Below are 13,360 nucleotides of genomic sequence, written 5' to 3'. Positions count from 1 at the left end.
CCCTGGTTAGAAAAGAAGGGTGGTGTTCTGGAATGATCAACCTAAATTTTAATCCTAGTGATGACTGTTCATCAACCTGGCATTCAGCAGACTTTGAGTGGTAACTACTTTCAACTTCTGCCAAGCTTCAGGTTTCACATTTGTAAAATGGGAATAATACTGGGTTACCCTGCCAAGCTGATTATTGATAAAGTATATAAAATATCTAACATACTTAAGGACTTGGCACATAATTGGTGCTCAATAAATGGGAATTATTTTTAAGTTTACAGAACATGATCCCTTCTCTTTATCCTCTCTTGTCAGGAAGCCTTAAGTTCTTTCACTCACTTCATTAATTCTTTTAAAATGTCTCCAACATTCAGGCAGTGTGGTAGGAGTCCTCCTGGCTTTGGAATAAAATGCCTGTATGGACTTGGGCAAGTTGTTTAAACTCTATACATCTGTATCCTTACCTATAAATTAGGAATGATACAGTACTTATTTCAAGAGTTCTTGTGAAGCATAAATGAAATAATGCATATAAAGCTGCCTGATATAAAATAGGCAAGTAGCTACTAATAATGTTCCCATCACCACTGTCTTATTTAGCATTTAGGATTTTTTTCCCTTACCCTTAGTCTCCCTCTGCTACATCACAGAGGTAGCCAGATTAATCTTCCTGAAGATCATTTTAATCATATAAAAACCCTCAATGACTGCTGTAACCTTGTAGGTTAAAAAGTTTAGATTCCTTATATTGTGCTGGAAATCATCTATTGGATTTTCTTAAATTTGTTTCTCACAACTTCCAAAAACACACTGGTTCTTGACACAGGTCTTCTGTCCTCTAAATTCACCATATTCAATTCTTCCTCTTCATTTAAATCTGTGCTATCCTACTCAGGGTGCCCTTAATCAATTTTAATTTTTCTAAAACTAATGTCAGCTATACTTAAAAGTGCCACTTTCTCCCTGAAGCCATCATTCACACTGAATATCCATTCCCTTAAAATGCTTTCAGTTCAGTTCAGTCACTCAGTCGTGTCCAACTCTTTGTGACTCCATGGACTGCAGTACTCCAGGCCTCCCTGTCCATCACCAACTCCTGGAGTTTACTCTAAAACTCATGTCCATCGAGTCAGTGATACCAGCCAGTCATCTCACCCTCTGTTGTCCCCTTCTCCTCCTGCCCCCAATCCCTCCCAGCATCAGGGTCTTTTCCAATGAGTCAATTCTTCGCATGAGGTGGCCAAAGTATTGGAGTTTCAGCTTCAACATCAGTCCTTCCAATGAACACCAAGGCCTGATCTCCTTTAGGATGAACTGGTTGGATCTTGCAGTCCAAGGGACTCTCAAGAGTCTTCTCCAACACCACAGTTCAAAAGCATCAATTTTTCAGTGCTCAGCTTTTCTTCACAGTCCAACTCTCACATCCACACATGACCACTGGAAAAACCATAGCCTTGACTAGACAGACCTTTGTTGGCAAAATAATGTCTCTGCTTTTTCATATGCTATCTAGGTTGGTCATAACTTTCCTTCCAAGGAATAAGCATCTTTTAATTTCATGGCTGCAATCACCACCTGCAGTGATTTTGGAGCCCAAAAAAATAAAGTCTGACACTGTTTCCACTGTTTCCCCATCTATTTCCCATGAAGTGATGGGACGAGATGCCATGATCTTAGTTTTCTGAATGTTGAACTTTAAGCCAACTTTTTCACTCTCCTCCTTCATTTTCATCAAGAGGCTTTTTAGTTCCTCTTCACTTTCTGCCATAAGGGTGGTGTCATCTGCATATCTGAGGTTATTAATATTCCTCCTGGCAATCTTGATTTCAGCTTGCGCTTCTTCCAGCCCAGCGTTTAGAACTTCATATGAACAACACAACAACTTGTTTTATAGTATTTTGTACTTTTAGATCATTAGTTAAATTCATTCATTCATTTTTGTCTGGTATGTGCAAGGCACTATAAACATATACATATGTCTTAGTTATCCAAACACAAAACTACATTTACAGTGTATGGACTTCCCAGGTGGCGCAGCGGTAGAGAATCCACCTGCCAATGTAGGAGACATGGGTTCGATTCCTGGGTCAGGAAGATGCCCTGGAGCAGGAAATGGTAACCCACTCCAGTATTCTTGCCTGGGAAATCCCATGGACAGAGGAGCCTGGTGGGCTACAGTCCATGGGGTCACAAAGAGTGGGAACCAACTGAGCAACTGAGTATACAGTGTATGGACCTTAATGTCTTAAAACATCTCAGTTCCTCACAATTTCTGCTGTAAAGTACAGCATACCCAGATAGACATCAGCTATGTTAAAGCAACCCGTAAAGTGTTCTAACTAGATTTTGCTCATTTCAGACAGTAGAGCTTTTAAAATTCAAATATGGTCACTGTAGAAATTATGTGTATTGGTTACGTATTGCTGTGTAACAAATTACTATCTCAGCTTCTGTGGGTCAAGAATTGGGGAGCGGCTTAGTTGGGTAGTTCTAGCTCAGGGTCTCTCACGAGGTTGGAGAAGAATTTAATTTGAGTCTACCTTTTGAAGGGAGTGTCAAGGAATTTGAGGACATGTTTTAAACCACCAGGGTAGGTTTATTCATTGTGTGTTCACTGTAGACAAATCTGAAAATAGAGACAGGCCAAAAAAAAAAAAAAAAAAAAGAAGGAAGGAAGCAGAGAAAGCAGTATCCAATGGATAACATCACTACTTAACTGTATATAATTCCAGTTTTTAAAATATATATGAACTTTCTCAAAATACATACTATAAAATATATTATTTTATAATCTGCTATAGTATATAAATATATACTATTTTATAATCTGCTCTTTCACTTAATATTTTGTGAAGACAATTCTCATGTCAGATATTCTTCTATAACATTTTAAATGGATGCCTAACATTTCATCATTTGTAGGTACTAGAACTTATTTAACTAATTCTAAATACATTGCAAGACATTTAGGGTGTTTCAGGTTTTCCCTATTTTATACATTTTGTTAAACCAACATCCTTATGGCTAATTTCTTTCACATTCAGGACTTTCGAAAATTCCTAGGTGTGGAATTTATGGAGCAAAGTCTGCACAGTTTTAAAGCTTCTGATAATTTATCTTAGCCTTCAGGATTTTCTCCCCTTACCTTTTGTCTCCCTCTGCAATTTTTTTTTTTTTTTTTTGGGTACCAAATTACTTTATTTGAAGGAATGGTACTAAAGAAAGAACTTAAGTAGATGTTTTGTTACAACTTATAGAAAAGGTGAAGGTAACACAAATATGCATGCACTGCCTTGGTGACCAGAGGAGTCACCCCTGTGGCTATGGGAAGCCAGCCTGAGGCTTAGCTCTCACTGTGTCCCAGGGTGTGCTTGTCAAAGAGGTACTCTGCCATGCCAGATCCAGGGGCCCCCATCTTGCGCAGGTTGGTTACGTGGTCACCCAATTCTTTGATGGCTTCCACCTGCTCATTCAGGTAATGAGTCTCAATGAAATCACACAGATGGGGATCATTTTTTTCAGTGGCCAGTTTGTGCAGTTCCAGTAGTGATTGATTCACACTTCTTTCCAAGCACAGCACACATTCCATTGCATTCAGCCCATTCTCCCAGTCATCACAGTCTGGTTTCTTGATATCCTGAAGGAAGATTCGGCCGCCTCGCTGGTTCTGCAGCTTCATTAGTCTCTCAGCATGTTCCCTCGCCTCATGAGATTGGTGAAGAAAGTACTTGGCAAAGTTCTTCAAAGCCACATCATCGCGGTCAAAATAGTAGGAGATGGACAGGTACACATAGGAGGCGTAGAGCTCCAGGTTGATCTGGCGGTTGATGGCGGCCTCCGAGTCCTGGTGGTAGTTCTGCCGCACCTGCGAGGGGGATGCGGTCGTCATGGCGGGCGGATGAGAAGGGGCGGTGGCGGCGACGGCGACGGCTGCTCTGCGCTGGAGCGGCGGCGGGGACCTTGGGCCGGTCGGAGCGTGTTGTCAAGTGGTGACGAGGGCTGGCTCTGAGTAGCCTGCCGGGGCTGGGGGGGACATGAGCAGCCGGGTTCCGTTCAAGCACTGTTGAAGCAGGAAACCGCGGCGACTCTCTGCGAAGATTGTCTCCCTCTGCAATTTTTAACTGCAATCATCAAGTGTTCATTCAGCCAAATGTCTGTATCAAATATCTGTAACAACGTCTGCAAGAGTTCTTTGTTCAAATTTTGATTACTGTTTAACTGAATTTGTGCCACTGCCTCAAGGCAACCAGTGTTATCAGCTAAAGATATTTTACACACACATACAATATGGTCTTTTCTCTCCATTTCACACAAATAATAGAACCTTGCACTCAATTCTGCCGTTTGCTTTTTTTCCCTTGATAGTTTATTTTCTAAATCATTTCATATCAATATACAGAAAAACTTTTTTTTGTAGCTTTATATATAGCTTTATGTTTTTCCAGTAGTCACGTATGGATGTGACAGTTGGACTATAGAAAAAGCTCAGTGCCAAATTGATGCTTTTGAACTGTGGTGTTGGAGAAGACTTTTCAGAGTCCCTTGGACTGCAAGGAGATCTAACCAATCCATCCTAAAGGACATCAGTCCTGAATGTTCATTGGAAGGACTGATGTTGAAGTTGAAACTCCAATATTTTGGCCACCTGATGCGAAGAGCTGACTTGTCTGAAAAGACCCTGATGCTGGGAAAGATTGAAGGCAGGAGAAGGGGATGACAGAGGATGAGATGGTTGGATGGCATCACCAACTCAATGGACACGAGTTTGAGTAAACTCCAGGAGCTGGTGATAGACAGGGAGGCACGGCCTTCTGCAGTCTATGGGGCCGCAGAGTCGGACATGACTGCGCAATTGAACTGAACTGATATTGTGTGTGTGCGATAATTTTTTTAACCTGTATTCTACTGACAGAGACTTAGACTTTTTACTCTTTTACTATCACAAAATAGCCTTGTACAAACATTTAACTTTCTCTCCTTAATTCAGGAATGAATGACTTAGCAAGGTAAAATTAAAACTGTCTCTGTTCTGGTCTGCATGCCTGTCTGTCCAAAGCTCTCCTCAGTCTAAGCTCTTCTGGTCCCAGAATGTCCTTTATAAATAAGGTTCCTAAAGCAATTATCCTTCAATTAAAAATAAGTATATAAATAAGGTTCCTTTCTCCCATCTCTTTTTATGAATTATCCAAAGGGAAATACAAAGGCTTACCATTTACAGTTTTCATTTCTTTAAGAAATTCTGTGAAAACAAACCTTTATTTTTCACAAATTTTTTTGCATTATTTACCCCTTAGTTCCACAAACACTCTGCTGTTGCCAGAAAGGCTGCTTTAAACTCTGTCACCTCCGGTGAAAGGGGGAAATTTCTGACTGACATCCAAGCAGAAATGAAGGTTCTACCTCTGCTTTCTCTCCTCCATAAAACCCATCCCATCTCCAAGGACTTTTCCACGAAGCCCCCCCATGAAATGCCATTAGTTTACTTGTCCCCTACTGCAGAGGCACTAAAATATATGGTTAAAAGAATTTTCCACCAAGTATCACTGAAGCACAGATCCTTGGGGCCTTTGCAATTGCTGTTCTCACTGTGAGGAATGCTCTTACCCTTGGGGAGGCTTGCCTCCCCACTTCCTCAAGGACTCCGTTCAAATACTGACCCTTCAGAAAAAAAACTCCTGCCCTCTTCGACCCCTAACTCTCTACACCTCACTTATCCTGCTTTTGCTTCCTATCACCACCATCTAATTAATATAGGTGTTTGTATCTCGCCTCTATGAATTTAAACTCCATGAAGGTAGTCTTGTTTCCTGCTCTATCTTCAGAACCTAGCTAGCACTTGGGAGATCATTCAGAACACCTTATTTCATTATCAGTGAACGAATATCATTCCAATTACGGGCACAAGTTCTATAATACACATGAAGGGTTCGGAAATGTGTGAAATACATAAAAGTAAGGCATTATTACTGCCTGAATCTAACTTTTGTTTACTGGATGAACAGACAAAACTCACGTAGAACCAACCTGGCTCTGTCGATCCCTAAAATTGTCCGTTTTTTTCATTTCAGTTCTTATTATGTGCCCACACTGTGCCTCAAAAAATATTTACTCAAATGAGGAACTTAATGGTGAGAAAGGTTATGTAACTGACCCAAGGTCCAGGGACAACCACGCCAGAGGTCTGACTCACTCTCTCAAGGTTGGAGCTGACCTACCACATTAATAAGAAAACGTTTGAAGGTAGAAGCGACGGTCCTTGTGCCCTAGGAAACGGTTCTGACTCGCGCTAGGCTCGGACAAAGTTTCCACACCCACGTCCACCTCCGGTTTTCTACAGTCCGGCCGCCGAGCTTCTGACGTCAACTGAGTGCGACGAGGCGCCGCCGTGACACCCTGCTCTTCCTGTGACCTTCAGACCCGCGGAGACTTAGGAAAACGGAAGACCTGTGCGCTGATTGGCCGCGCGCTAAGACCAGCCCCGCCTCCCAACTTCCGCTGTCGCTCTTCGCAGAATCCGCCAGGGTCTCTGAGTGTCCCGCTTGTCTACGTCGCTTAGGAGTGCAGTCAAGATGCCTCGTGGAAGCCGAAGCCGCACTTCCCGCGTGGCCCCTCCTGCCAGGTGAGACTACCGCGGGGATGGGGTCCTGCCCGTGCCGTAACATAGAGGGAGGCTGTGCTTTGCCTCGGGAGGGCGGGGGCGTCCGAAGGCTGGGGCGGCGTGGGCCTTTCTCCGGTCGCCGCAAACTGGTTATGAGGCTTTGGGTAGCTTTCCCGTTAGTGCAAACTTCCTAATTTCGAATGTCCATGAGTTATTTCTTAACATATTTTAGAGTCCATTTTATGTTAAAACATAACAGTTCTAGAAAGTGGATATTTGTAAGTGTAATCTGGCTGAAACGTCAAAAATAGCAACAACAACAATAAAGGAAAAAAAACTAGAAGAAAGATGGTATAAACAGAAAAATGATCGTATCTCAGTTCAGGTAAATAAACTTTGAGCACCTTCCATAAGCAGTGAGCGTTCCGAGGGCTCAGCCCAGTGTACAGTGCCTAAGGTCTCACGTGTGCAAGACATTTCCGGTTCATAAAATACTTGTAAAATATACTGTCAGTTGCACCTCCTGATAGCCTCAGAAGGTAGGTGTTTTCCTGTTACAGGAACAAGGAAACTGGAGAAGCAGAATAAGGGACTTGTCCAAGGTCATGCAGAGGTAGGAGATAGATGGGACCCTGGGCCAGGCAGCTGGTATTTGTCAAGTGGAGTAAAACTGAAGCTTTGTTCTCGCCCTGATACTAAAGACAAAGCTAGTGGCAGAAGCTGAACTCTGCTGAAATGAAGAGATAAGGTGTCCTCTCCTGAGGTCAAGGAAAACTTTCCTCTCTGCACATGGTCAGAAAGGCTCCGTGGGGGTCAGAAAGAGAGGGTGTGCCACTCCGTGATAAGTGTGGAATGTACCACAGGCCTCCACAATGGTATCCATCTTAGCAAAAAGTTGCACGCGCATCTTGGGGAGGGTTCTGGGAATAGTCACTGTGTGAAAAGCAGACAATTGGCCAAATGTAAACAAAGACCCTGAAGGACTGTCCTGTGTAAGTGATTTAAATCACCTCTCCACCAAGTGTGTCATTCAGGATGCTGGAACTCTTCTCTGGGTGTGTATTTCTGCCTAGTTTCTGACTTAAGTTAAACTATATACCTGTTTTTATAGATTTTGCCTCTTGGAAACATTTTTGCTTTCAAACAGGGCATGAGCCAGGAACTCTGCATCTAGCCTCCAGCCCCTGGTGGTCTCAGTTCAATTCAGTCGCTCAGTCGTGTCCAACTCTTTGCGACCCCATGGACTGCAGCACGCCAGGCCTCCCTGTCCATCATCAACTCCCGGAGTTTACTCAGACTCATGTCCATTCATTCAGTGATGCCATCCAACCATCTCATCCTCTCTTGTCCCCTTCTCCTCCCACCTTCAATCTTTCCCAACATCAGGGTCTTTTCAAATGAGTTGGTTCTCATTTGGCCATCAGTTTTGGCCAAAGTATTGGAGTTTCAGCTTCAACATCAGTTCTTCCAATGAACATTCAGGACTGATTTCCTTTAGGATGGACTGGTTGGATCTCCTTGCAGTCCAAGGGACTCTCAAGAGTCTTCTGGTGGTCTAGTGGTTAGGATTCCTGATTTTCATCCTGGACATGAAAATTCATTCCTGATTACCCTGGACAGGGAGCTAAGATCTCTCTTCAGGACCACTCACTGCTGTCCTTCTCTATGTTTGGAGAAGCCAGGTCTCAGAGTTTTCTGGTGATATCTTCAAAACGTTTAGCACAGTACTACATTGCTTCTCTAGACTAAGGTGAATTGTGTTTAAACAGTGTGTTAGGAGTGTAGAGAAGGAGTTCAGTAATGGAAAGATGCTACTATCCAAAGGAGCAGAAACCACATTTTTTTGTAAAGTTAGACCAGATTCTAGATACCACCTGATCGGAAGTCATAAACTTTTGACCTAGCTTTAACTGAGGGAAGAGCACTCAAGGAAACAATCTAAAAAATGGACAGAGAGTATAATCTATGTGAAAGATTTTTAGAGCAGTACTGGACATATTGGGTGGTGGTTTAGTCGCTAAGTTGTGTACCATTCTTGCGACCCCGTGGACTGTTGCCTGCCAAGCTCCTCTGTCCGTGGAATTCTCCAGGCAAGAATACTGGAGTGGGTTGCCACTGGACATTTTAGTGAAGTTTTAAAGATATCCAGATGTATAACCGTCCAGGCAAGTCAGTTCCACTTGCTGGGTTTCAGTTTTCTAATCTGTGAAATGAAGGAATTGGACTAAGTTTATTTCTGTAGATGACTGTCCGTCTTTACTCAGTTGTTACCTCCCTTGAGGGTCCTAAAATTGCAGCATCCCAGAACATGCTACCCTCCTTCTCTTAATATTTTTTCCTTAACATTCACTTGATCCCTCAATGTCAGCTCCATAAAGGCAGAAGGTTTTGTCTCTTGAACAGTTATATCAATTTTTATGAAGTTTTGGGATAACTGTGTTCTTAAAGATGCTATAGACTTTGTGAATACATGGAGATGGTTGCAAAAAAGCAGGGAAGAGAAGTTTATACTCAGTGATTACAACCTTAACAAAAGGTTCAAGAGAGGAAATGATGTAAATAGCTTAGGGAATTATGTTCTGTGAAGTTTTCTTGTATGTATATCGTATTTGTGTTTGATCATTTAAAACCATGAGGTTTATTTTAATATACAAGGGTTATTTGTTTAAGTTGACAGTTTCCAAACCTGGCTGGGAATGGGAACTTACTACTTTTTGTTCCTTTCTTTCACAGCCGAGCGCCTCAGATGAGAGCAGCGCCCAGGCCAGCGCCCGCAGCTCAGCCACCAGCAGTGGCTCCACCATCTGCTGTTGGCTCCCCTGCTGCTGCTCCCCGACAGCCAGGTCTGATGGCCCAGATGGCCACCACTGCTGCTGGCGTGGCTGTGGGTTCTGCCGTCGGCCACACTCTGGGTCACGCCATCACTGGGGGCTTCAGTGGAGGAAGCAGTGCTGAACCCTCAAGGCCTGACATCACTTACCAGGTAAGACTTGGGGCAGCATTCCCTTTGGTGGTGTATTTTATGAGAAAGCCTAGTTGTTTGTAGGTTCCTTATGTGTTGGCACAGTCTCCACATGTGGAAAATGGTTTATCAAGAGCCACGTTTGGCAGTTGAGTTAGTACCTTCCTTAGGCCAGTATCAGAGAATCTTGTACACAAGGTATTTCTCCCCAAGGCGTAGAATTGTAGCAGTTCATCCTGATACACTCTCAAGCAGCCCCTTCCCCCTTATTTTGAATGTTCTGGGGAGTTCCCTGGTGGTCCAGTGGTTAAGACTTAGTTGTTTCACAGCCATGGGCCCTGGTTCAGTCCCTGATTGGGGAACTAAGATCCCACATGCCAGGTGGCCTGGCATAAATGAATGAATGAATATAAATATATATTTATTTTCCTGGTCACTCTTAACTCATCCAGTCTCAATCTTAGTTAAGTGTTCAGAAATCTTTTTTGTGGCTCTTATGCTCTCTGATATCTTTCCTAATACTTGCCACTGCCCTTATTTCTGACATGTGAATTTTCTCCTCTAGGGAGGGTGGGCATATACTTTGTTGTATTTCTAGTGTACCTAAAGCTCGCGTTCCTCTGTTTTTCTGTAGTAATCCCATTTTTTCCTTGATGAAACGTCACTGAACCGTTGATCTTTCGATGCCCGAATAACCACTTTAAATTGCATCTTTGTTCGTGAGTCTTTCTGACTACAACTGGAATTTTTGTTACAGCTCATTTCTTTCTGCCTTTTTTTTTTCCACTTTCTTTCTTTTTTTTTATTAGTTGGAGGCTAATTACTTCACAACATTTCAGTGGGTTTTGTCATACATTGACATGAATCAGCCATAGAGTTACACATATTCCCCATCCTGATCCCCCCCTCCCCCTCTCCCTCTCCACCTGATTCCTCTGGGTCTTCCCAGTGCACCAGGCCCGAGCACTTGTCTCATGCATCCCACCTGGGCTGGTGATCTGTTTCATCTTTCTGCCTTTAAATTTCTTCATGTTCCATGTTAAGAGATAGGAACTTTAATTTGAGTCTGGTTCTAGTTTTGTTTCCCCAGTTAACCTCAAAGAGTGGCTGTTTCTCTTGGTCTGGATGTAAGTCTGATTTCCTTCCTTAATAGTCCTAAACGTTGCATGTTTGCAGGAGCCTCAGGGGACCCAGCCGGCACAGCTGCGGCAGGACGGCCCCTGCTTCTATGAGGTGAAGCAGTTTCTGGAGTGTGCCCAGAGCCAGGGTGACCTTAAACTTTGCGAGGGTTTCAGCGAGGTGCTGAAACAGTGCAGATTGGCCAACGGTAGGTGACCTCCCAATTCATGATTGAACTTGGTTCTGTTTAATACACTGAATGGTACTCCTGGCCCCTGTAACACTTGCAGAGTCTGTGTTTGATAAATTAAACTGACAGATTGGAGGAGATTTTGTTTACTCTAAAAATAATCTAACTCTTCTAACAAGGAGCTGGTCCAGAGACCTCTAGTCATTATCTTACCTTTTGCCAGTTATGTTCTTAGTCTAATTCTTCCTTAAGCAGGTATAGATTAGTGTGCCAGGATCTTTCTGTGGCTATTGCATAGCCTCAGTGCTGATTTCACCAGAGTCCAGAAATGTGCACAAGATTTGATGGAGCATTGTCAGTCTACACACCCTCTTCGAGAGAGACAAGTTTATTAGATCCCTCTGAGGGACTTTGAGCTTTAGGCTCTTTGGAATATTGGCAGTCAACTTATTCTCTCTCTCTCGCTCTTTTTTTTTTTTTGGTAATTTCCTTCTATCAACCTAGGAATTCACCATCTATTAAAAATACTTGTTTTCATTTTACTGCCTTTATTTATGGCAGGAAATATGGCAGAAGTTAATTTTTTCAGGTGGTTGAACTGTGGAATTAAGAGATTGCATGGCCAAGTTTTATCAGAAGTCTATGGTGAAGCTCCATCTAATACCAAAGTGACTATACTTCTGCTTCAGAACTCTGTGCCCAGAAGTACATATACCCTCTCTTTTCAGTTGTGACAAGTGTAGAGTTGAAGTTTGGTTGGTGGCAAGATGCCTAGGGCTCCCCTGGTAGCTCAGTTGGTTAAGAATCCTCCTGCAGTGCAGGAGACCCTGGTTCTATTCCTGGGTTGGGAGGATCCACTGGAGAAGGGATGGGCTACCCACTCCAGTATTCTTGGGCTTCCCTAGTGGCTCAGCTGTTAAAGAATCCTCCTGCAATGCAGGAGACCTGGATTCAATCCCTGGCTTGGGAAAATCCCCTGGAGAAGGGAATGACTACCAACTCCAGTATTCAAGCCTGGAGAATTCCATGGACTGTGTAGTCCATGGGGTCACAAAGAGTCGGACACAACTGAGTGACTTTCGCTTCTCTTCAAGATACCTTAAACAGTTTCTTATGAAAGAAACTAATAACCTTGGCTTTCATCCCTCCTTTCATCATTTGATGGACTTCTGCTTTGTTGAGAACATGTAGCTAGTGCTCTTCTAACAAACCTTTTCTGTTTGCAGGATTAGCTTAATCAAGAAGTTCCAGTTGAAGACATGAAAAATCACCTCTTGTGACCATGTTGATTTAGCATTTAAAATATAATTAGTAGTGAAGATGTGAACTGTGAGACCACCTGTTAAACCTCTCCTTAATCATTAATAGCTTTTGTTCTTCACGATTGCAGTGGAAGAGGGCGTTGTCACTATATCGAAGTTCATTGAGATGGCATTGAGTTTGGGATTGGGCAGAAGAGGTGGTTGTGGCCTCTTAAGCGTGCTTTCTGATGTTATTGTTTGTGATTTAATTAGAATAAAGTGATTTTTCTTTCTAGTCACTTTTCTTTTCTTTCTTAAGTAGAAGGTTATAAATCACACATCCTGAACAAAATAGATTTTGCAGGAAAACACAGCTGTCTCTACATGTATATAGTTTATAGTCTCTGGGTATTAAAGCAGTGGCCACATTGTTGCTCCCCAGCAAATGTGCTGCTCCTTAAACAGGCTCCAGGTGCAGTACTGTCCTAAATCAGGAGAGTGATAAAGGAAACATGGGAGCAGAGCCATTATACATGCAGTCTCCATGTCGCCAGGTCAGCGGTACCTATCACTGTCACCCTGGAACATCCAGTTAATTGGTTGGAGAAGAAAAATCATTCCCTTAATGCAGGTGGTTGGTTCCCCTGCCAGTGCTTTCGCTCGACTTAAGGCATTATGGGGCCTTCCCTGGTGATCCAGTGGTTAAGAATCTGCCTTGCAATGCAGGGGTCGTGGGTTTCATCCCTGGTCGGAGGACTGAGATCCCACATGCCACAAGGCAGCTAAGCCTGTGTGCCGCAGCTAGAGAGTCCATGTGCTTCGATGAAAAATCCCATGTGCTGCAACTAAGACTTGACATAGCCAAATTAAAAAAAATTTTTTTTAATTCATTCTATTTAAGGCATGGCATGTTGCTCTTCCTGAAAGATTTACGTTGCCTACTCCATGTTATCTTAAGGAGATGGACTCCATTTAGTGTGCATCTTTTTTTTTTTTTTTAATGAATCCAGCTCTATCCTTCACCACTCAAAATTTCATTTGCAAAAAAAAAATTTGCTTCTGGGAGTTGACCTCAAGTCTACATGGTCTGCAGTTTTCTGACTTTCAAATATACCTCTTAGAGCTCCCATTATCTGATTTTTTATTTTCCTCTCTGTTACCATGAGGTGAGTGAAATGCTATTGAGTGAATTATTCAGTTCTTACTTCCTATCCTCAGCAGTGTTCTCAGAGTGCCCCATTCTGTACCTAATCTAATTC

At 42.8% G+C, this 13,360-nt stretch overlaps 1 protein-coding gene and 1 pseudogene across 1 annotated transcript; one reads left to right on the top strand and one right to left on the bottom strand.

Moving 5' to 3' along the window:
- Positions 1-3,161: 3,161 nt before the first annotated feature.
- Positions 3,162-4,085, bottom strand: LOC136160723 (ferritin heavy chain pseudogene; annotated as a pseudogene).
- A 2,365-nt stretch (positions 4,086-6,450) lies between these two features.
- On the top strand, positions 6,451-12,396 carry CHCHD2 (coiled-coil-helix-coiled-coil-helix domain containing 2). The gene is made up of 4 exons (XM_065924758.1): positions 6,451-6,610; positions 9,323-9,572; positions 10,728-10,878; positions 12,087-12,396. The coding sequence occupies exons 1-4, from the start codon at positions 6,561-6,563 to the stop codon at positions 12,095-12,097; spliced, it is 462 nt and encodes a 153-aa protein (XP_065780830.1). The 5' UTR covers positions 6,451-6,560; the 3' UTR covers positions 12,098-12,396.
- Positions 12,397-13,360: the final 964 nt, after the last annotated feature.

The sequence above is a fragment of the Muntiacus reevesi genome, chromosome 2, assembly GCF_963930625.1.
Source record: "Muntiacus reevesi chromosome 2, mMunRee1.1, whole genome shotgun sequence".
In the NCBI taxonomy this organism is placed as follows: Eukaryota; Metazoa; Chordata; class Mammalia; order Artiodactyla; family Cervidae; genus Muntiacus; species Muntiacus reevesi.
The sequence above is the reverse complement of the archived record's forward strand: the minus strand, read 5'-3'. Positions and strand labels throughout refer to the sequence as shown.